The sequence below is a fragment of the Cebidichthys violaceus genome, unplaced genomic scaffold (genome assembly GCF_023349555.1).
Source record: "Cebidichthys violaceus isolate CVI_PGR_0920_01 unplaced genomic scaffold, fCebVio1.0.p SCAF_19, whole genome shotgun sequence".
In the NCBI taxonomy this organism is placed as follows: Eukaryota; Metazoa; Chordata; class Actinopteri; order Perciformes; family Stichaeidae; genus Cebidichthys; species Cebidichthys violaceus.
Genome location: NW_027176361.1, coordinates 5,745,756 through 5,767,541, shown reverse-complemented (window position 1 = coordinate 5,767,541; position 21,786 = coordinate 5,745,756). Strand labels below are relative to the sequence as shown.

The following is a 21,786-nucleotide window of genomic DNA, read 5'->3' as shown; positions in this document are numbered from 1 at the left end:
TCTTTTACTTCTCAGCGGGGCTCGGCTGCACTTTATTGTTCCTGATGAGCGTGTTGTTACTGAGAGAGTCTGTTGGTTGTTTCACCAGTTACCCGTTAAGCTGTTTGTAATAGACCTGGGGGGTATGAAGGGGACGGGAACGACGGAAAAACTTTACATTTCTGATGAGAACTGTATTCACATTTTGAAATAAATTGTATGTAATCACCTATCTGGGGCTCCTTATTGAGTGATGGTGTCTTAAAACATGTTTATTTTATTTAATAATTGTATTAAGGCTATATTAAAGGAACTTTGAGTTCCATTTTTATTCATTCATAGGTGAAAACTGTGCATTAGTCAGGATGCATCATGGTACTACAGCAGACCAAAAGGTTATATTCTGCTAACTAACTATTATTTTAATTATTGATTTATCAGCAGATCATTTTCTACCTTTGATATTTTTTTGTCAATCAACTAGTTGTTTCATTGTTTATATCAAAACAGGAAACTTTTTTTTAAACTAAATCAGATAATCAAACTAACAAATCATCAGGTGCTCTAAAAAAAGATCCATTGTGTGGAAAGTGGCGTAATAGTTCTGCAAGTAGACGTTTAACAATAGTAGTTCTCCTTAAGTAGCTTAAGGAGAACAAAATAGGAAAAAATCCAAAATACATTAATTCATGTGTAAAAAAAAAAGCCTTTTTCCTGCCTCTTTTTCTTTTGGTTTAAAAATAAGTGCTGATCAAAGCCATCTGCTTTGCTCACACCCAAAAAGCCTTATGATTGCCACACACCAAGCACCATTTAACATGCATAAAAAGAGAGAGACACACACACACACACACACACACACACACACACACACACACACACACACACACACACACACACACACACACACACACACACACACACACACACACACACACACACACACACACACACACACACACACACACACACACACAGAACTATCAACTCCAGAAGCTGAGAGGAGACATTGAGCCCTCCCGTGGGACTGAGGAAAGCGAGGGAGGAGCCAGTAGGTGGCAGAGGGTATAACCAATCACTGAAATCAAGGCAGTTGACTGCTGAATAATGAATATAAATTGAACGCTCTTTCCCGGCGTCGCTGTGTGCGGCTGCAGTGAGTGGGAGAGCGAGCTGGTGCACATCTGTTGACGTGCTGGGGAGAGGGGGGGGGGATTGTGGGGTGTGTTTAAACACACTTAAGATAGGACCGCTTTACTGCCTGTCTGTCATTTTGTCTGCTTCTCTCCTTTATTGCTTTACTGCGTGTGTGCGTGTGCATGTGTGCATGCATGTGTGTGTGTGTGTGTGTGTGTGTGTGAATGAGGCCTATTGACATCCTCTACTGTGACCCTCTGACTCCTGACAACTCCAATCAGTAGGATGAGTAGGAGGCGAAGGGGGGAGGTGAGTCCACAGCGAACAGTTATGATGAGTGCTTGTGTCTATGAGAGGACACGTGTGTGTGTGTCTGTCTGTGTGTGTGTCTGTCTGTGTCTGTGTGTGTGTGTGTGTGTGTGTGTGTGAGAGAGACAGAGCTCTGCACGCACATTGCTGCAATCCACAAACAAAAGTTCACAAGATGAACTGATACGTATCCACGCAGTGTAACCTAAATTAAGTCATACATCCTCTGCATTATCATAAGTAATTTGAAAATGAAAACATAAGCAATATGAGGAATATATATTAAAATATATTTTATATATTTAAATATATGAAGAAAAAGTTAAATTCAAATCAGTTGAAATATTGTTCAAAGCCTCAACTTGAAATAGAAAAAATATGGAGGTTGAATTTTCAATAAATACAAAAACTATTTTGAGGCGGATTCACTGCACAATATCACACGACATCTCATCTCCTATTAAGATAGCAATTATCTATTAGCACCATTGCCTGCACAAGGGTTTGTGAGAATCACATGCCAAACAGTGTGACCTGCCATTTTCTATCAACAAGGTCCAGATTTAGATTCCACATTAGTCCCCACATGATGCCAGGCGCCTGTGTGTATGAGGGAGTGGGAAAGCGTTGCACTTTGCTTAACACAAACACAATCCCAGATGGTTTTCCTCTCCGCTCAAGAGGAGAGCAAACCCGACACCAATCACGTACACGTATGTGTGACTTTTAACACGCACCCCAAAAGAAAAAAAATAAATAAATACTGTCATCCTCCTTAATCCACTTGAAGAAATCAGGCTCCCATTCCTGTTATTCTGGCTGCATAAGCGCTGTGTAAACAACCGAAACGGCTACATAGAACATGCTAACATTTCAAAGCTGTTTAGAGTGAAAGTGGAGTGGTGGAACGCAGAAAGACAATTCCAGATAGTGTAATGTAACCACTCACAGGATAGAATATAACATAATATTACGATGTGCTTCACTGGTCAAGAATCCCAGACATAACATTAAGGATATATACTACATTCATTCCTGATCACGTACACAGCCAACGCTCCAAAGCATTCGAAAATACTACTTTTGAGCAATTTTTTGGATAGTATGAAGACTTTTGCACGACATGACCAATGATAACTACACCTACACCTTCTTTTACTCCGGCTGTTTTGCATTAAAATAGGCCTGTGTGGTATGTTAATCACGAGCCATGTGCATGCATGAACTCCACTGAGTCGAGCACATAATGCGCTGAATGGTATTCACACGAACAGACATGTTTTCAATTTACACAATTTAAAAAAAGGGAAATTCACAGCAAAAAGAACAGGTTAGCATGCTCGCTGAGAACACAAAAGCCTGGCACCCGTACCGAGTAAAGATTGAGAGGGCAAAACAAGACCGAATTGATTCACGCCTAATCTAGCCACTCCGCTTCATAAGGCTGTAACTGCACTTTCATTTCAGAGAGTTGTTACCTGCAGAGAGCCCTGTAAAAACCTCTGCGTCACACGATGATATAATAGAGGTGCGTGGGACTCGTGGCGCATTTCTATACGGGCCGAAATGAGAGATTTAATATACGTTTCAGTCACATGACATATCGGCCGATAATAGGCTTTCCATTGTTTACAACCAAACAGGAATTCTACCGTTTTTTTTTCCTGCCAGCAGTCTCAGGCTTTCGGGACACTCTTTCATAGGCGCGTAAAAAAAAAAAAAAAAAAAAGCGTCACATTCTAAATTCCCCGGTCTATTATTACCTCTGCTGTAATGACACATTCCACGCAGCCGGTGCCAAAGAGCTTCTCTTGGGAACGGGTCCAAGGCGCTCTGTTACACCTTGCTAACTTGTAGTGATTGAAAGCTGAAAACAGAGCACTGTACGTCATTTTCTTTCGCTCTGTACATCACTTGCGTGCTCTCTATCTTCTGCTGTTTTACGCTCAGGCATTCTAGGGCCACTCTGGGGGTAGTCGTGGGCTTCAAGAAACACAATTATCTTGATGAATGCCACTTGTTGGGAGTAGCAGTTGTTGTAGTTTCATGGGCCTTGAACAATTTGGTACCAGCAGACCACTACAACTATGTAGTAAATCTTGGCGATTATGAAGAACAGCAAAATAGTAGAGTTATTATATGGAAGTAAAAATGGACGCATTGGTTCTGCAGCATCATTTGTAAAGTGCTACTACTCTTTGCAATACTTGTTGTTCCACAACACCATCTAGTGCATCCTACACTCATTTCTCATTCAAATGTATACGAGACCATGTTTTGACGTAGAACATCGGTGTGCTCCGGCATCCCCATGGTGCAAGTGTAAACAGCCACTGTAAAACTGTGAAGTAATCATGGGAGAATATTTAGCACCTTAACATACACTAGTCTGAAAGACAACAGCATGCAACATGATTGACTCGTCTAATCCAATTACGTTAATAAACCGTTGTTCATTTAAGATGTACATTAAGCTCCAATTTGAGGACTATTTTCTGATTAGCAGACGGCAACAAACAGACTAATTGTTGCGTCTGGTGATTTGGGCTGCGTCACGTGATTCCTGCGCCGTCAATCAAGCCCGACTCCCGGATGGAGCGGATGCACCGTCGCCGTCAGTCGCTATAACCCCCCCCCCCCCCCCCCCCCCCCCCACAAACCTGCAAATGAAACGCAGGCACATCTTCATATAGTGTGCAAAAGAGCGTGCACATCGGTACATTGAGCTCGCTTACATTTGTTTATCCACCGTTGTATTTAACAGCCCTGACATTAACCAAAATTGATTTCCTTCACAGCCTCGCATTTGTTTGAACATACAAACGGCGATGACTCTGTAATCCCATTTTAATTAGAAAGATGTAGCGAGCACGCTAAGCTCATGCGCTCTATTCCCCGCAGCGATGCCACACTGGCAAGGAATCAATCACCAAGGCACCGGTTGCCAGGGCAACGAGAGGGGGGGTGTGGGCTTCTGCACTACTGTCTAAGTGGTAAATGATTGCTGGTGTAACTCATTGGCAAATGTGAGGTTTTTTATCTCTCTGTCTCTCTCATTCTCTCCTCCTCCTCTTGTCGCATATCCATAGAGTTAATTAAAAGCAGCCAACATGCAATAAATCTAAATCTGAGTAGAAATGAAACATACTGTACAAATTGAATTCCGACGTCAAGGGGTTTGAGGTTGGGTGGATAGGCGGTGGTGGGGGGGTGTACCAGCAAGGCAGTAGTAGTAATAAATGAATACGAGGTGTGAAAGAGGTGTGAAATGGACAAAAGCATACACATGCCTGAAAGGGATGGGAGGGGCCTAAGGAAGCCGGTGAATCCGAGGGCATCAGTTTAAACTCGGACCCTCCCTTCCTAAACTCTTGAGGCAGCTACTGCTTAAGCCACAGTCGACTGTGTATCATATCTCGTCTCACCTACACAGCTCATGGATTTTCTTTCAACACTGGAGCCATCATGGCTGGATAGCAATCAGATACCGGTTTGCACCAACGTGACAATATAAATTACAAACAGTACAGTTTGATGAAATGTGAAACTGTATTTCTTAAAAGAAATTCTGAACCCCAAGCTGAGGAACCCAGAAAAGGGCAGGACATTTAAAAAGATTTGCACATCTACTACAGTCAGATGGTAATATATTTAAACTGTGTCTCCCATGGATTAAACATGAAGCCAGCAATGTTATTTATTCCATTGCTGAGGTTCAGCAATGGAATAAATAACATTGCTGGCTTCATCCATCTCATAAAGTGACAGCTTTTTGTCATTTGGACAAAAAGCCGTAGGTGACTTTTACATTACACATGATAGCACATTTCAGAAGTTAGCTGAGAGAAAATCAGAATACGCCACAAAAAAACAAAAGTTCATGGCTGCAAAACACACACAAACAAGTCAGCCCTAGGATTCACAAATATGAGTTTTCCTGAATGACGTATGAAAGGTGAGACGAGCTAAACAGACAGCAAACCAAACTGAAGTCAAACCGACCCTGAAGGGCTCCTTTATAGCCTCTTATCAGATGGCTCTCTCACACACACACACACACACACACACACACACACACACACACACACACACACACACACACACACACACACACACACACACACACACACACACACACACACACACACACACACACACACAGCGTCTGTGAAGATTCAATTCTGCCCGGTGCTGCAGACAATGTTCTTGAAACACTGGGGGGGAGTTGGTACCACACAACACAGCGGCCCGGCCACAGGATTTGTCAGTTCAACATTTCAGCTTTTGTAGAAGACGGTTGAACAGATTTTGATACTCAAATGAAATAAAAAGGCAAAGATGACCACCGCTGCACAACCGCTTGTTTTTATTTAGTTTCACAACGAGGAAATCTACAACCCAGAGTATCAACAAACCTACAGTATACCTCTCTCCGTCTCTTATAAACACACTGTAATGCAACCACTGCAACATTTGAGACATTTTCAGAAATATCATTTTATTTAAAATGTACATTTAAAAGTATTTTCTGTTTCTTTTTAGCTAATACAGCGATAACGGTATTAGATACCCTATGTGACGCATCGTTGTCTTTATTCTGTCCTGTGAAAATAGAAGCCTTTTGCAGCATGCAGCAAAGAGATGTCTTTGGCCAAACTATGACTCCAACATCTCTTTGTAGAATACAACACACAAACTTGGCCCGAAAAAATGAAGCGGCGAGCACTCCAGCAAGCTCAGGTTGTCCATCTGGCAGCAGGCGCTGCCCGTCTATCCACTGGGATCACTCCTTCCTACCTCTCCTGCCTCCCACCACTGTCTCTCCAATTAAAAGTTACACATCAGCCTGAAGTCGGAGCCAGACTTCCAGATGGTTGGAATGATAGAGCCAGCTTTCCTTCCTTTGCATTGTCAGTGGAGAAATCAGTTACCCGTGTGTCTATTTTCCAAAAAAGCGCTGTGCAGTTGGCGGATGCTTTGGGAATTGAGTTCTGGTGCTTAGTTAAAACCCCCAAAACTCGGCTCTGTACTTTGAGACACGGCAGTCTGAGACTGAGCTGGGAGCTGCGGATTTCAAAAGTTAATACGGAGCTACATTTTGTTCCTTGTTCGGTTAGATGAGATTGTTCATTTTTCACTTGGCTCTTGAACTATGGAGAGATATTAAGAGGAGCTTCTGCAGTAGCTGAGGTTGTCAGTATACCGTTACGTCTTAAAGCTCCATCACTTGGTAAGGGTTCAACTGTCTAGAATTAAAAAGACCATGCAATGAATTCATGATGTAATCCATCAAATAGGAGGCAGAGGAAAGCGCCAAGTAAAGAACTGAGCATTTAACAACATTTCCTGCTTACATATCAAATATTTGTTTGATAAGCTGACATGAACAAAAGTGATTTTGGAGACACAGAGGCCTTCAAAAACACAGAAATCCATCCAACCGTCTATTAATGCAAGTTTATTTTCAACTTGGCTCTGAGGCGCTGACATACATGAAGTCGTCGGTGACCGAGGATCACAGGAAAGGCACGTCAGCCTTTATTTCACCGTCACAGCGTCTAGCGTATGTTAGCGCACGCGCTTAAGTGCAGTTGACAGGTAAATCCCATGGCTGAGCATTTCTGCTGCTCTCACGCTTCCTTGTGAAAGTCTTTTTCTGCGTATGAACGACCGCCATATCTCTCGAGACCGGGAGACTGCAGCTCTTGCAAAATATAGAAACCAACTTGAACAACTGAGAACATAATCTTCGCAAACAGGCTGAGCAAAGACGGCACAAAGGAGAGGGCATTGTCTTCGTATGGTCAGCATCTCCTCAACTTATCCATAGCCGAGCCTGTAAAAAAAAAAAAAAAAAAAAAAAAAAAAAAAAAAGTATCGGCTCCAAATGTACCCTGCAATCAACACCAAGCCAATGTGGGAGACAACTTATGTTATTTATGTATCATTACGAGGCTGGCAACCTCCTTTCTCCATGATGTGCTATGCCTGAATGCTTTAATTCTTCAGTTAAAGCAAGAGTTTTTGTTCCAATAAAATCTGACAGGCACATCTAATGATAAGCGTATCTGCCAATAGCCCAGTTCTTCAAAGCAACATGGGACTTTAGCAGAATTTCAGTTTCTTGAACTGCCTTTCAGTCGACTACTGCCAGGATAGATTGAAACACAACTTGAAAGCCTTGGATCGTCAAGCTGAATATCACCGTGGTTAAAAAAAAAAAAAAGAAGAAGAAATCGTACAGATTGGGACTAAGACTTTATTAGCCCCATCTCACACAATGTGAAACACAATAAACTTGAAGGATTGTTGCTATTAGTCTATAGGTGCCTCAATGCGATCCGTTTTCTGCTGTGCTTTTGCGAACTGAGCTCAAGACATCTAAGAGACAGAAAACAGACACCTATCAAACAGGACTGTCAAATCTCCAAGAGACCAAAGGAAACTAGGTCAATCAGCAATTGAATAATGTCGATCTTTTGACCATCGCTACCATCTTCACGAATCGATACAAACCACCACACCGGCATTCACCACGGTCACCCCTCAGTGATCTGTGGCAGGAAATGTGTCTATAGGTGTCTCTTGCCTCAAGCTCATTACCTGCTGACTACGGGCTGAAGGTGAACTGTGTGGGTGAGCTTCAAGCACGCCCCTAATAAGTGCTAAAGTAGCGTGGTGGGCAGTGGGGGGAGAATACTCGTGATAATTGAGAGCATAATAATCACTTACGGCATGTTTACCCTCTGTGCTAAATATAGCCAGGAACATCCCGAAGTCCAAGGTGAGCAGCATATCAAAGAGCAGTGGACTCCATGAGGGTAATGTCTGAAACGGGTAAATCCACTGAAGGCATGACAATGGGAAATTCTTGCAGGATTATTATCTTACATTTACTAGTTTAGATGTTATTTCTGGCTTATGCTGCTGCTTCTATAGTGCAGAGGTTCCAGAAGAATCACTGCAATTCAACTCCAGCTGAGAGAAAGTACAAAATGGCCAAAAGTACAGCCATATCATTTATTTTACAGCTTAAAAAACCCCATTCAAGTGTGCAGTACCTCTTTAAATACTAATTTGGTACAGACTAAAATATGCAACACACCATATCAAAACCTGTGAAGTACCAAAAGCAGGGATCAAATGTCAGATCACATCTTGTTGACTTATTCTTCAATCAGTTCTAAATTTAAATCAACATTTTGTGCTCATTAGACTGATTTATACCAAAGGAAAGTTCTTGTACGGCTACTTGTGTTTATTATTTGAAAAGTCTGGTGTCTTCTGTTAAACAGGGTTTGTAGAGAAACTGGTTTATATCTCACAAAGAAAGATCTCAAAAATATTTGATGATGGGGTGATTTACCATTTAAGGAACCCATAGTACAAATGATGCTAAGAACACCAATGGTGTTACACCTGTACTGCCTTTTGTCCACAAGACATGGAGCGCATGTGCTTCCCATCTAGACTTTTGACAGAATTCTTAATTATTATGTTACCTTTAGTGTTCCCTATTTCCTACTAGGGAGCATTTGTGAAAGATTTCTTTACAACGGGCGTCTGACACAGGACTAAGCAAAGTTACACATGACTGTCAAAAAGTATTAAAAAATTGATATACTGAGTTTATCTGTAATACCAAATGGAATTCGGTCTGTAATTTTCACCCTCGATCGCAACTAAATTTATGATTTGCAAGAAAGACAAACTAACTATATACATAACATATATATAATATGATATAATAGTAATATGAATTCTTATATTGCCTATATTGTTCAATACAAAACAACATCTCTAAGTGTATGAAGCAGGAACAGGTTTGTACTCACACACACACACACACACACACACACACACAGGAGTACAAATTAAAATTGGGGATATCTTTATAGAGACAAGTAATCTGAAAAAATTTAAGAATATTTATGTACATGCCAGAGTATTCCTCCTAAACAAAACCACAGAATATTGTAAATAACTGTGCATCAATTCAAAATCAGTATAAACAGTTACACTCTTACGTGGCATCTAAGAATGCTTGAATAGATTCAGCACACTGATGCTGACAGCTGGTACGAGAAAAAAGATCTTGTGAATACCAAATGATGTGAAAATGTCTATAAACCTCAGATACAAAACGCCCTGGAAACACATCTCAACTGAATAATCAATTTAACAATGTAACAGGCTTATTAAGAAGCGACGTGTCGCACACCAGGAGCTCAAACCGCTTTCCAAGGGAAAGATCAAAGAGAAGGAAGCAAAGTGAGGCTGCACCACAATACTCCAATTTCAGTAACTCGATCAAAGCGATCATTCGCTAAACCACTCCACTGAATAACTGGAGCACAGTTAGTTTAATTAGTTAGCTAGCCAACTAAAGCTGACAAAATCTGCTAGTTGTCTATTACTTGACCTTAAGTTGGGCGGCACTACGCTGTGCTGCCGGAGAGTTAACCTGAATATGCTTATGAGCATTAAAGGGACTATAACTATGAACTATAACTACATGAATCTGCACTCTGCAAGGTGTTGATTATCTTAAGTATGTCATGATTTTTGGAAAGAGACAACTGCTATGTTTTTCAAATGTATTTCTGGCGCTTTGAGCATCACAAACTGAGTGTCATACAGTCCCATTATATTGGCGAGTCAGCAGACATCTCTGCGGTCGATATCTCCAAAACAATCTAGATTGAGAATGGGAAAGTATATATTTTGATTTTGGGGTGAACCCTTTTAGATCTGACCCTAGCTAAGATCAGTTCATAACATTTGGATAATATTTAAATATTTTGAGCATCACTTTGATTAGATTTTGTGATTCTTAGAATCAGATTCTGTTCCGTTTCGTTCTATTGGTGCAAAATAAAGACAAGAAAAAGTGAAACATCTACAAACAAAAAGGAATAGTTTTATCTGAGCTCAGCAGAGAACCATATAGACAAGTTGGGCTAATTATTGTTATACAATACACATTTATAATTATACAAAACTTTATACGGCAAGTAAAAAAAACTGCTTTTAGATTACAGATGTGTATGGAGCTCGTCTCCTGGGAAAGCACAAAGTCTTTGTTGTGCCAGCACAGCACGGGAGGTCAAAGCAAAGTCATTTTTCTCCGTTGAGTTGGAAATTAACTTCTGCCTCCAAGCAATTCAAACTAGTAGGAACCCTGCTATGCTGCTGACCTCTCAGGCAACATGTGTGTGGCAAAAATAGCACGGTGGAGGGTGCATGACTGCAGCAGATTAGCATCACATTGTTGATATGACATACATTCACAGGAAAAATGAAAATATCTTCCAGCCATGTTAGTTGCAGTAGGCAGAGAGGAGAGGAACCTGGGTTATTCACAGGACAAATGGCTGCAAGAACTCGAAAACATTGCAAATGTAGAAAATCTAAGGGAATGCATGAGTAAATGTGGTTCTCAGTTTCATAAGCAATAAGGATCGCTGTCTGTTTACAACTCAAAGTGCCCGCTTCTAAAGATTGAGAACGATCTCAGAAAAAAAACCTACACAGCATTTCCTGGTAAAAATAAATAAATAGATAAATACAAATAAAGTTGTTTTCCAAGCACTTACAAATGAAACTAAATCTCGGCTCAAAACATGCTTTCACAAATCAAAAAAAAAAATCATAAAAACACGTAGAGGGACTGCCCACTCTCCATTGTCCAAACTCCCTACAGAAGAGAAACAAAACATTCTGCTCATCATAGATTAAAGCTTCTGAGCAGCTGGACGACGGTCTCCGTTCTCATTTTAGACCGTTGTAGAGGAGAAACAACTACAATAATCCTAACAAAGACGAGGACAATGAGGTCTAATATTGTAGGAATTTGAAGCTATGCCTCAAATAATGGATGTTGCGCATGATTTTGGAGCGGCTATACATACAAAATGGTTTTAATATCTCACTTTTAAACCTTCAAACTATAACATTTGGAAAGCAAATATAATTCTAGCTCTATATTAGTTGGCTCAAATAATCAAGATCGTGTCCAAAAACCTGCGATTCATCTGGCTGTGGTGTATACTTTAAAACAGCTGCGACGCATCACAACCAACATCCATAAAGCCAAAATGAAAACTACAATAAGCAACAATGCTCATCTGGTTTAACTGTCGTTTTTTGTGTTTTTTCATATTTCTTACCACTTTATTTCTGCTATTATTGTCGTTGCCATGGATTCCTGTGCTTGAGAACAACAACCTAGCTCATGACAATGGCCACTGCAAATGCAATGGGTCTGAAAAAAGAAAGAAAAAACACCAAATTGCCCATTTCAGAGCACATGGTCACACAAGCCAGGACTCATTGTTAGATGTAAATGCTCAAAGCGAGAATAAATAGGGAAAAAAAAAAAAAAAGTTTGAAGAGAATAATTAAAGGGTTCTGACAACAAAAAGTTGCATACTGTAGCTTTAAGACATCACCGGGTTGCGGGTGCCTTTGTCTGCTCATGGGCACGACGGCTCGCAAGCCTGAAGAGATCAATTTTGTGAGCTCTGGTCTCCTTTGTGTGGCCTCATCCTTTCTAACAGATGCTCTAATTGTTGTCTTCCACACTCTTGCGCTCGCTGTAGGGACTCACCTGTAAAAGTACATGCATTGCCGTGCGGAGAAATCAATACGCCGGGGTTAATTGGGCTCTCGGCAGAGAGTCAGGAAATAGCCGCGACTCGTACCTGTTCCCACAACCCGACGAAGATGAAGAGAATTAAATGTGACGCGCAAGACTGCACCTCTTAGCTAATAAATGAAAAAAGGATTCAGATCAAATTCAAGTCTGTCCAACTAACATTCAATAATGGATGGTTGCACATGTTCTATTACATTTCATTCACAGTACATAGCTGTCTTTAATATTTTAACACCACGTTCTATTCTGCTTCACTATGTCGTACACCAGATCTCCAGTTGTCAGTCACTCTTACTTTAGGCAAACAGCAAAGTAATACAGTAACCCATCTACTCGTGCTGAAAACTACTTCAAAGACACGGATTCATACAACCTTTAGATGCTGACTACAGCAAAGGTAACATAATAAGAAGAATTCTGTCAAAAGTCTACAAGTCTCCTTCCATGTCTTGTGGACAAAAGGCAGTACAGAAACAATGATGTGTAACACTTGTGAAGGTGTTCCTTGGCATCATTTGTACGATAAAATGTTCTTTAAAAATGGTAAATCAAATGATAAATAAACACAAGTAGCCGTACAAAGACTTTCCTTTGGTAGAATTCAGTCTAATGAGCACAAAATGTTGATTTAAATTTGAACTGATTGAAGAATAAGTCAACAAGATGTGATCTGACATTTGATCCCTGCTTTTGGTACTTCACAGGTTTTGATACGGAGTGTTGCATATTTTAGTCTGTACCAAATTAGTATTTAAAGAGGTACTGCACACTTTTTTTTAAAGCTGTAAACTAAATGATATGGCTGTACTGTGATGAAACGCATCAATGCTGGTGTTTATATTGGCATTTCTTTCTAAATGTATTAAAAATCTGCATTTCATTGATTAAAAATGGCTCAACACATCATCTACTATTTTAAAATCAGCCCCGAGTCTTACCAAGCCCTTTACATACCAACTGTCTGAGTACTTTTGTGTAATCATTGTGGGCAACAGCATGTAGTACAATGGTATTTAATTAATCTAAATGCTCCATTTAATAGCTTTGTAAGCGTTGCAATGTATTTACATACGATAAGACGTGTATTGCATATAACCCTTCACTCTTTACATCAGCGATCCAGCTTCACCAAAATAAATTCAAAAGGTTTTTGAAGCCGTGAAACGACCAAGAAATTGTCCGACACCCTTCATTTTCTGATTCTAAGGAAAAGCAGAGATTTAGTTGCTGCCTTACTGCGTGCGCTGTATGCTGGCGTCTATGGTTGGGATTGTCTCTCTCTCGCTCTCTCTTTCAGACTCTGAATCAGCAGGTCCCTTCGGTAAACAAGGTAGAGTGATTGTTGGATTTGCATATTCCTGAATAAATCATATTGCATTTACGCGATAAAGCAGCGTTCTACTGTTTGGTAGCTTTTCCTCCTTTTTATCCGCCTCTCTTCTTTCTACAACATTCATGCGTGCTGCCACAAATTAACCCCGATCATGAGGGACCACGCCAGCGAGAAACTGCTGCTCAAAATTCATGTTTTTCAGTGGTGGGGAAAACCCGTGCCTTCGGCCCCTGGTGGAGCCCCCCCCCCCCCCCCCCCGACTTCCAACTACGTGGACGATTAATCGGGGGCCCGGTGATGATGCGTGCCCATGTCCTCCGCCACCACCGAGGACAAGGATGGCAGCCGTGCTCAATGGTGGGAAAGGGGAGTCGAAAGCCGAGGAAGAGAGGAGGAGGAGGAGATTAAAAGAGACTGAAGCTACAGCGAATCGAGAGAGTTCAAGAGATGAAGGTGGAGAGGAGAAATAGGAAGATAAGTGGTGGAGGAGGAGAGGAAGAGGACTGTAAAAGATGAGTCTGTGAAGGGAAGCAAAAGGAGTCTGCTCCAGTGGATGAGGGGATCTAACGTGGGTGCAAATTACTATTTTGCGTGTGCATGTGTGTGCGCAGCCAGGCAGGCATATGGACACGTGTGCATATTCACATCACTGTGTCTAATGGGGCTGGGGGTTCTTAATATGAACACATCTACAGTGAGTAGCCCCTGTTTAATTACAGCGACCAGGAGGAAGAAACTCCTCCATTAAAGCTGCAAGTAGGCCTGAGCCTTCTCCCCCATCAGTTCAGCTGATGACTGCTTTTTCTCCCCCCTTATTCCCCTAACTTCCTTAGGAGAATTGGGTACGGTGGTATTTTGGCTGCGAAAAGGAAACCATCGGACGGCAGGGGCATGAATATTCCAAATGACTAATGTTGCACATGCTTATTTCTGACATATCTGGCTTCCGCGGGGAAATAAAACACTTCTAATGCAGGGGGACCATCTGTTATCTGTTGCTGGTGTTTCAGAGCAGGCGCGCTCCGTGTGCACACACACACACACACACAAACACACACACACACACACACACACACACACACACACACACACACACACACACACACAGGCAGACAGAGCGACACATTCTCACACAGCGGGAGGCGTACATAGACGGCGAGACACACACACACACACACACACACACACACACACACACACACACACACACACACACACACACACACACACACACACACACACGTACTGAAAGCCGGATCCATTGGGAGCATGCACAGCAGACAGGCTCTAAACTCCTATACAAATTGAACACTCCCTTTTTTTATTTTTTTTTATTCAGTGTTTGTGTCAAATGTGCCGTAAATCTCAAGCTGTAGGGTGACGGGGAATGCACACGCTTTTTATGCTGGCCATAAATACCTGGGCCTGTCTCCTTGCAGCAGCTGGAGCGGGATAATATGCTGGTGGTGTGAAGGGGGGGGGGGGGGGAGGGGAGATAAACTAGCTGCATCACCTTGAAAACAAAAACGTGAGACACACAAACGGCCTTCTGCATCAGCCACACATCTACACCAAGTGCATTCTCACTTACATTGGTTTGGAACTATGGCCAAAAGGAATAAAGAGAGCTCTCTCATGCATGGGTAATCTGTTTGTTGTTCTCAGACAATAGCCGAGCTTCGAGGTGCGCCACAATACTTTGATTCAACAACAGAATCATTTTTGGAAAATGTTTGATGGCTATGTATGCTGTAGGATTCCCTTTGAATTCCTGAGCCACAAATTGTGTTATGTAAAAAAAAAAAAAAGATTCCACGTTTTTCTATCAAGTGATTGATAATTAGTTAAAGCCACTATTTAGGATTTGTCCATTTCTGGCTTTGGCACCTCCCAGTGGTGGTGTGAACCCATCTCATCTGCTTCTTTGAAAGATGCCATAATCCCATAAACTTTACACTTCTACGCATTCAAAATAGCGCACATCGTAAGATATCTTCCAAATGATTTTAAATTGGGTTTTCTGACGTGGTTTGTTATACAAAGTATTCAATTAATCCCACTATGGAATGTTTGGTACGTCTACGTCACAAACGATTCACACAACCGCTGAAGAATCTAATTATCATTGTTTTTCTAGAAAGCAATCACTCGTGGAAACATGAAACATAATGTACGACATTTTCCTATTTTTACTTTATTTGTAGTAATTCTATTTCCCCGCAAAGACTCCTTAAGCAGCAGGTGCTTCGTATTTGCACCTAGCCGTTCCGTACGTCCCAAAACTATTAATATGTGCGACGGGACTGAACTCTCCCTTAGGCCAGACATTGTTCAATGAACGGCCATGTGTTACTTTTGAGGAAAGCGCTGCAAATTCTTTAAAACACGTGAGATCTAGTCGATCCGTTGTGGGTACCATGATACAATCTTATGCAACACAAAGTTCTCGCGTTTAAGGGACGTAAGCAAACTTTTGCCGATATTAAAATCTGTGACGCAACGAAAAGATTCATCTAATTGTGGAAAGGAACATACAACATAGAGTGGTTGAGCGGACGGTGAGAGGGTTTCATAACTTACCTCTGTCAGCTGCCTTTAAGTGAGGATCTTCACCCACGCCTGGTGCTCCATGTGCGTCTTTGATCTACAAGCAAGTAATGGAAGCAGAGAGAGAAAACAAGGTCAAAGCTCTATACACTAGCAAGACCTTGGGTATCACCTGCATTAATGTATAAAGCGACAACTGCGCGTGTGTGTGCGTGTGTGTGTGTAAGAGAGAGAGAGAGAGAGTGATTTTAAAAAGCTCATCAGCTCAAGTCCATGACTCTAATATGCAACCCCCAGCAGACGAAGACGCTTGATGTTGCGAAATACAAGGTTCCTTTTTGTGCTCTAGGAGGCTCCCAGGAGCCTGACAGACAGCTTGATGATGAAAGACAACATGCCTGGATGCTAGCGTTCTGTTTTAGGTCACAGGGGGGGGGGGGGGGGGGGATGGGCAGAGCCAAAACAATTTTAGGTCTTTAATTTTCCTCTTTGAGACGCCGCATTCGTTTAGGGAGATCCAAGTCATGTTGCAGATCCTCACCTCGTGGAAGGTTTTAGGGAGATAATCGCTAAATCCTTGCCAGAGTAAATATTGTCGATCGCTAAGCTGTGGCTGTAAAATATTGATATACCGTACATCATAATATTGACTTGTATCGCGAGCTGGGAATCTACCTGAGGTAAGAAAATAATGTGTGCTTTTACAGATGTGCTACGTTCCGTTGTTGACGCTTGTAGGCATTAAAAGAATCAGAAAAATATTGTGTGAAGCATCTTTCCAGAGCGTTGGTGATGCCGAGGACGACTAAACTGACTGAGATTCCCACATATGGGTCTGATTTGATGACTTGTCGCATGCTACATGCTGTCATTTTCTTCCTTCTCTGGAAACCAGACTGTAAACTCGACTGTGCGAGTGAGAGGCGTCGCCAAAACGCAATGTGACTCACCACCTCTGGAGGAGAACAAAAAGCCCGCTTAAGATCACTGTGACATCGCATGCAGTATTTGAGGTTCAGAATATTTTGACAGATTGAATACAAATGTGAAAATTGCCAAGAAAAGAAAAAAAAACGTTAAGAAAACATGTCACAGAGTTAGAAAAATCTTTTGAAATAAAAACCCACCATTGTTATTCCCGTGATGCTTTGTCAGCTCAGGTTCGACATCTGGAGGGGAATTTCTATTGATCCTAAAAATCGGTTATGTGTTTTGCGGTTATTTTGGTAAATGCAAAACAGAAAGTACAAAAAGATAAAATTACAATATTTTAAGAAATATTATCCATTCGCCCACCTTCATCCCTTTTCCATCTCCAGCTACCAGCTCCTCTAAAGCTCACTAATGACGGTGTTGTATCGAATTTGTTCAATTGTTAAAACACATTGCTCTGCATATAAATGGTACAAAACCCCAGTGTAACCACTTGTCTCGTCATGCAGGTGTGTTACAAATAGTCCTAAGGAGTTTACACCAGTCAAAAAACAACATATACCCTCCTGAAGCGGATCCTCTCATTGTGGTTTCACTAAGCAATTTCCTGGAAAAGTCCCAGTGGAACCAGGCATTTATGCACGCTCGCTTACATATGAAATACCTATACAGTAGGTATGTGGAATCACTCGACCATCCACTGCTTCTGGGCACGGATAGAGAACCAACAACATATGCGGAAAAAGAAAAATGGAATGGAAGAATATGCCCAGGTATGTCTGGTGTTCACTTTGTTGCTCACCTCGCCACAGTAGCCTCAACCAGACGAGAGTCTCCTGCACATGTTGTTGGACGGCGAGGCGGAAATAATGGAGGCCTCACTTCAAGCTCAGTCCTCTCATTCTACCCATCTTTTCATGTCCACATCATTTTCTCTCGCTCTTGTTTGCGTCTGAGAAGGAGACACCGGCGGAGTAAAGCCTTCAGGCAGCTACATACGCCGCTCCAAGAAAAAAAGAAAGAAAAAACTCATCCGGCACGCAAAATACTGAGGCTCTTGAAAACCGCCCGCCTTTGAAGGATCTTTGTTCTCCGTTCCCCCGGCTGCGGGAGACGCATGTAACGACTTAGACGTACAATGGGAGCACCGCGGGTATTTGTCCACCGAGAGCCGGGGCCCGGTAAATGAAAAGAGGGGCCCGCGTACCCAGGAAGCGCCTAATTAATTGACAAGCAGATATTTCTGAGTTTATAATCATCAAGCAGACTTCATTTTGTTCCCCCCCCCCCCCCCCCCACCGCCGCCGTCCTCGCCAAACCCGTCTTCCCAGGCGACTTACTTAAGAGACTTATCTTATAAATACAGCCCTAATCAAAATAAATGACTAAAAGCTCTAAGGGAGTTGAAGGCTATACACATTTACATCAGAGGAACTGATGCAATTTAAAATAGCCGCCTGTGCGCCGACTTAAGGTTAAAAATCACAGAGAATCCTAACTTACGTAATACTTCCAGCGGTTTTTTGTTGTTGTTGTTGCTGCTCAGTTTGGCAGACCTACATTCACGACAGCCAAGTAGGAGAGACGCGGCCTCCTTCTATGTGCTGCGTTCTATTCCCTCAGCAGAACGCTCAGTTGGTGAGCGTGTCACATTTTACAGAATATTGTCAATATTTAATGTGCTGCGTGCTTTTTGTCTCTTTGAAAGCACTTGACATGTGTGTGTTATCTGCTTGTGTGTATCCGTGTGCTTTACATGGAGTTGTGAACGGGGAACATGTTTGTGTTTATTTTCCTTTGCATATTTAAAGGGCTGTACTTGTAAGTGTTATCAGTGGCCTGCAATGTCAGATTGCAGTGTCTGTCCTCATCAGGTATCACATCCGCCATTTTTTTTATTTAGCATATGTACTTTTCCCCTTAGGTTTTTTCTTTTTTAGTAAGGGGAATTGTTACACCTTTCCACATCCTTCCTGCTGCACATTCTTTCCCCAGTTTTGCTCTTTTCTTAAAAAAATAAATAAATAAATGTAGCAGTGGGTGATTTTAACAGCCATTATCTGAGAGGCTCTGTTATAGCCGGGCAGTGATGTCTAACTGGGGTGAAATGTGAAGATGTGTGGAGCGTCAAGTTTTTCATCAGCCAAAGTTTTGATGGATAAGCTACTGCTACAGAACCCAATGCAACAGATTGTGGATCTCTCTCTCTCTCTCTCTCTCTCTCTCTCTCTCTCTCTCTCTCTCTCTCTCTCTCTCTCTCTCTCTCTCTCTCTCTCTCTCTCTCTCTCTCTCTCTCTCTCTCTCTGGTTTAAACAGAAGCCGCTAAAGCAAGTAGGCACTCAGGCTTCAGCTGTACTAGAGTGAAAGTCGGGGTTTATGTGGAGACTGCAGAGTTCGCGGCACGACCGGTATCTCTGCAGAGGCTTGGGGGTTTAATGGCAATAGTGATAGCAGCACGATGTTTGCCGAGGCTCCTCTGCCTCGTGACACCGCTGCTAATGCAAACTGAACTCGACTGTGACATTTGTGGAGGCCTCTGCTCAGTTCAGCGTTTGGACAGGAGCGCAGCGTGGAGGGTCGATGTGGACCCCACGCAGACCTTTTGCAGAGCTCCGCGCTAACATCGAGTTGTTGTATCTCGACCGGTGAGACGGGTGGTTGATCTGTGCCTTTCAAGGAAATTCCTTGGGAACACTCCAAGGAGGACTCGTGAGCGGTTTCCATCCTGCTAACTGAACTAGGCAACTAAGTTACTTAGTTAAGGTTCGAGAAAGCATGTAACTCTGATTACCTGTCAAATCGTCCACATCGGCTCAACAAGCGACACACGGATCAAAGCGATCCAATTGAAAAAAAACCAAACTGATTTTGGTTCAAAATACTGCCGTTAACAAAAACTGGTGCGACCGCTCCCAAATGGCAAAGACCTACTTGAAGCGACCAAATAATGCAACGCTTCTCGCCGAGGATGTGTAGACGCTCGCCAGATGGCAGGTAGCTTCACTACAGAGTTTGTAGGTCGTCCTTATTTGCATGAAGTCAAAAACATTTTAACTTCCGAACCCTCCCTCTGTCCCACGCCACCGGTCACTTGTGCATCCCCTGCTATCCCACAATGCTTTGGAAGTTCTCTCACGTGCCGGACCAAAAAAAAAAAACACAGACATTTGCTTAACGTCACGCTTAGTCTTCACTGCAAGACTTTTTTCCAACAACTAAAATTGAAAGGGGAAAAAAAGGATGACTGGTTGCTCTGTATACTCAACTGTTGATCAAAAGTGTGCACTTTGGAAAATAGGGAAAAGAAAAAAGGTACTCTTAAATATAAGAACAATAACGAGGATGGAAATATGGATGACCAACAGTTGTCAAAACACATCGGCTATTTTTACGATTTAGCCACTACATCGAGGCTTTTTAATATTTCCTTCCTCGGCGTTACTTGTTCTCATGTTTTGGAGCGCCAGGATTGCCTTCCTGTTCAAACCAACGTCTGTGTTCCATTCCGTTTAAGTTGGCCATGTTTGAGGATCTGATGCTGGCAGCATTTAAGAGTAGATCAAGAACGGCACAGACAGTGTGTGGTGGTGTAAGCATGCATATGTGTGCCTGAGAGACAGCGTGTGTGTGTGTGTGTGTGTGTGTGTGTGTGTGTGTGTGTGTGTGTGCTCTGTGAGAGGTAAAATAATGACATGCGAGGACGGATGGCTGGTGACGCGCCGACGAGAAGAGCGCCACATATTCTGGGCCTCAGGCTGGGCAGCTGTAAGAAACCTCTTCTCTCTTATCCCTTCTTCTCCTCCTAGTCCCCCCCCCCCCTCTCTGTGGCACTGTTTAAACAGAGGACAAAGACGCCCTGAGTGGTTTTCTTCTTCCGATCCCATACACGGCTGCTGGCACTTTCCTCTTCTGTATCTCCAGATCCCAGCGAGAGGAGCGATGGAGTGAGTCACGGAGTGAATCTTTTGATTAATTTTAATGGCACTTCCTTACAAAATCCTCTTCCTCTAGCAGAATACCTTCCTGTCTGCTACTGCACCTTATGTTTTACTTTCTACATACAAGTTGCAATTATGTATGATACTGAAAAACAGTGTAATTGCACCCTTTACTGTATGAGTCATGTCTTCTGGAAACCCATGTTTAGACTTTAAAAGCTACCTGTGATGAATGCTGAATTGTTCTGTAGTCTGTATTTTTGTTTGTTTGTGTGTCCAAGTGAGCGAGAATAGTATGATGCTGGTTGTTTGAGCGTCATATTTGACTTTGAAAACTACAGTCAGCGGTAAACTCATGGACATATGGCAGATTTGTGTGACTAAGCTTGATGAAAACACACAATTTTATGTAAATGAGGGACACATGCACATAGCATCTTTTATACATCACTGGCACCCTCTGCTGCATCCTGGGACACCAGTTCAGACACGAGCGAGGGCCAATTAAAGTTCTTTAATCTCGAAAAAATAACTGCGTTTCTCTGTATGTATGCATGCCCAATCGGGTGGCCATCAACGGAGAGGAAAGAAAAAAAATCGGCAGCTTGCACGTCGCCCGTCAGACTTTCAGGTCACGCCAGTTGGCTTCTCCCGACGCCGTGACAGCGGTGAGATCCAGACAGAGCGGGAAACAAGAAAGTAAAAGAGCAGAGGGGGAGAACATGGCAGCCGAGGACTACAACTCCTACATCAAACGGATATTGTCACAACAGAGCAACCGCCCCCTGTTAACGGTGACACCGTTCAGCTGCTCGTCACACCCGAGCGAGGCGAGGCGGAAACCGACTTCAAGTCAAGCAAGCACAGTGTTTATTAAATGAGAGCGCGGGGGGGGGGGGGGGGGGGGAAGAGCGGCAACACTGTAGTGTTGTCAAACCTTCCGTAAGTAGCAC

The 21,786-nt window shown here is 42.5% G+C and overlaps 1 protein-coding gene across 1 annotated transcript in view; it reads right to left on the bottom strand.

Moving 5' to 3' along the window:
* LOC137874600 (glucosidase 2 subunit beta-like) overlaps window positions 1–21,786 on the bottom strand; it is a 95,254-nt gene that overhangs the window by 37,785 nt on the left and 35,683 nt on the right. The window contains 1 exon segment of the mRNA XM_068713369.1: window positions 15,996–16,059. Coding sequence (XP_068569470.1) covers window positions 15,996–16,059 — 64 coding nt within the window.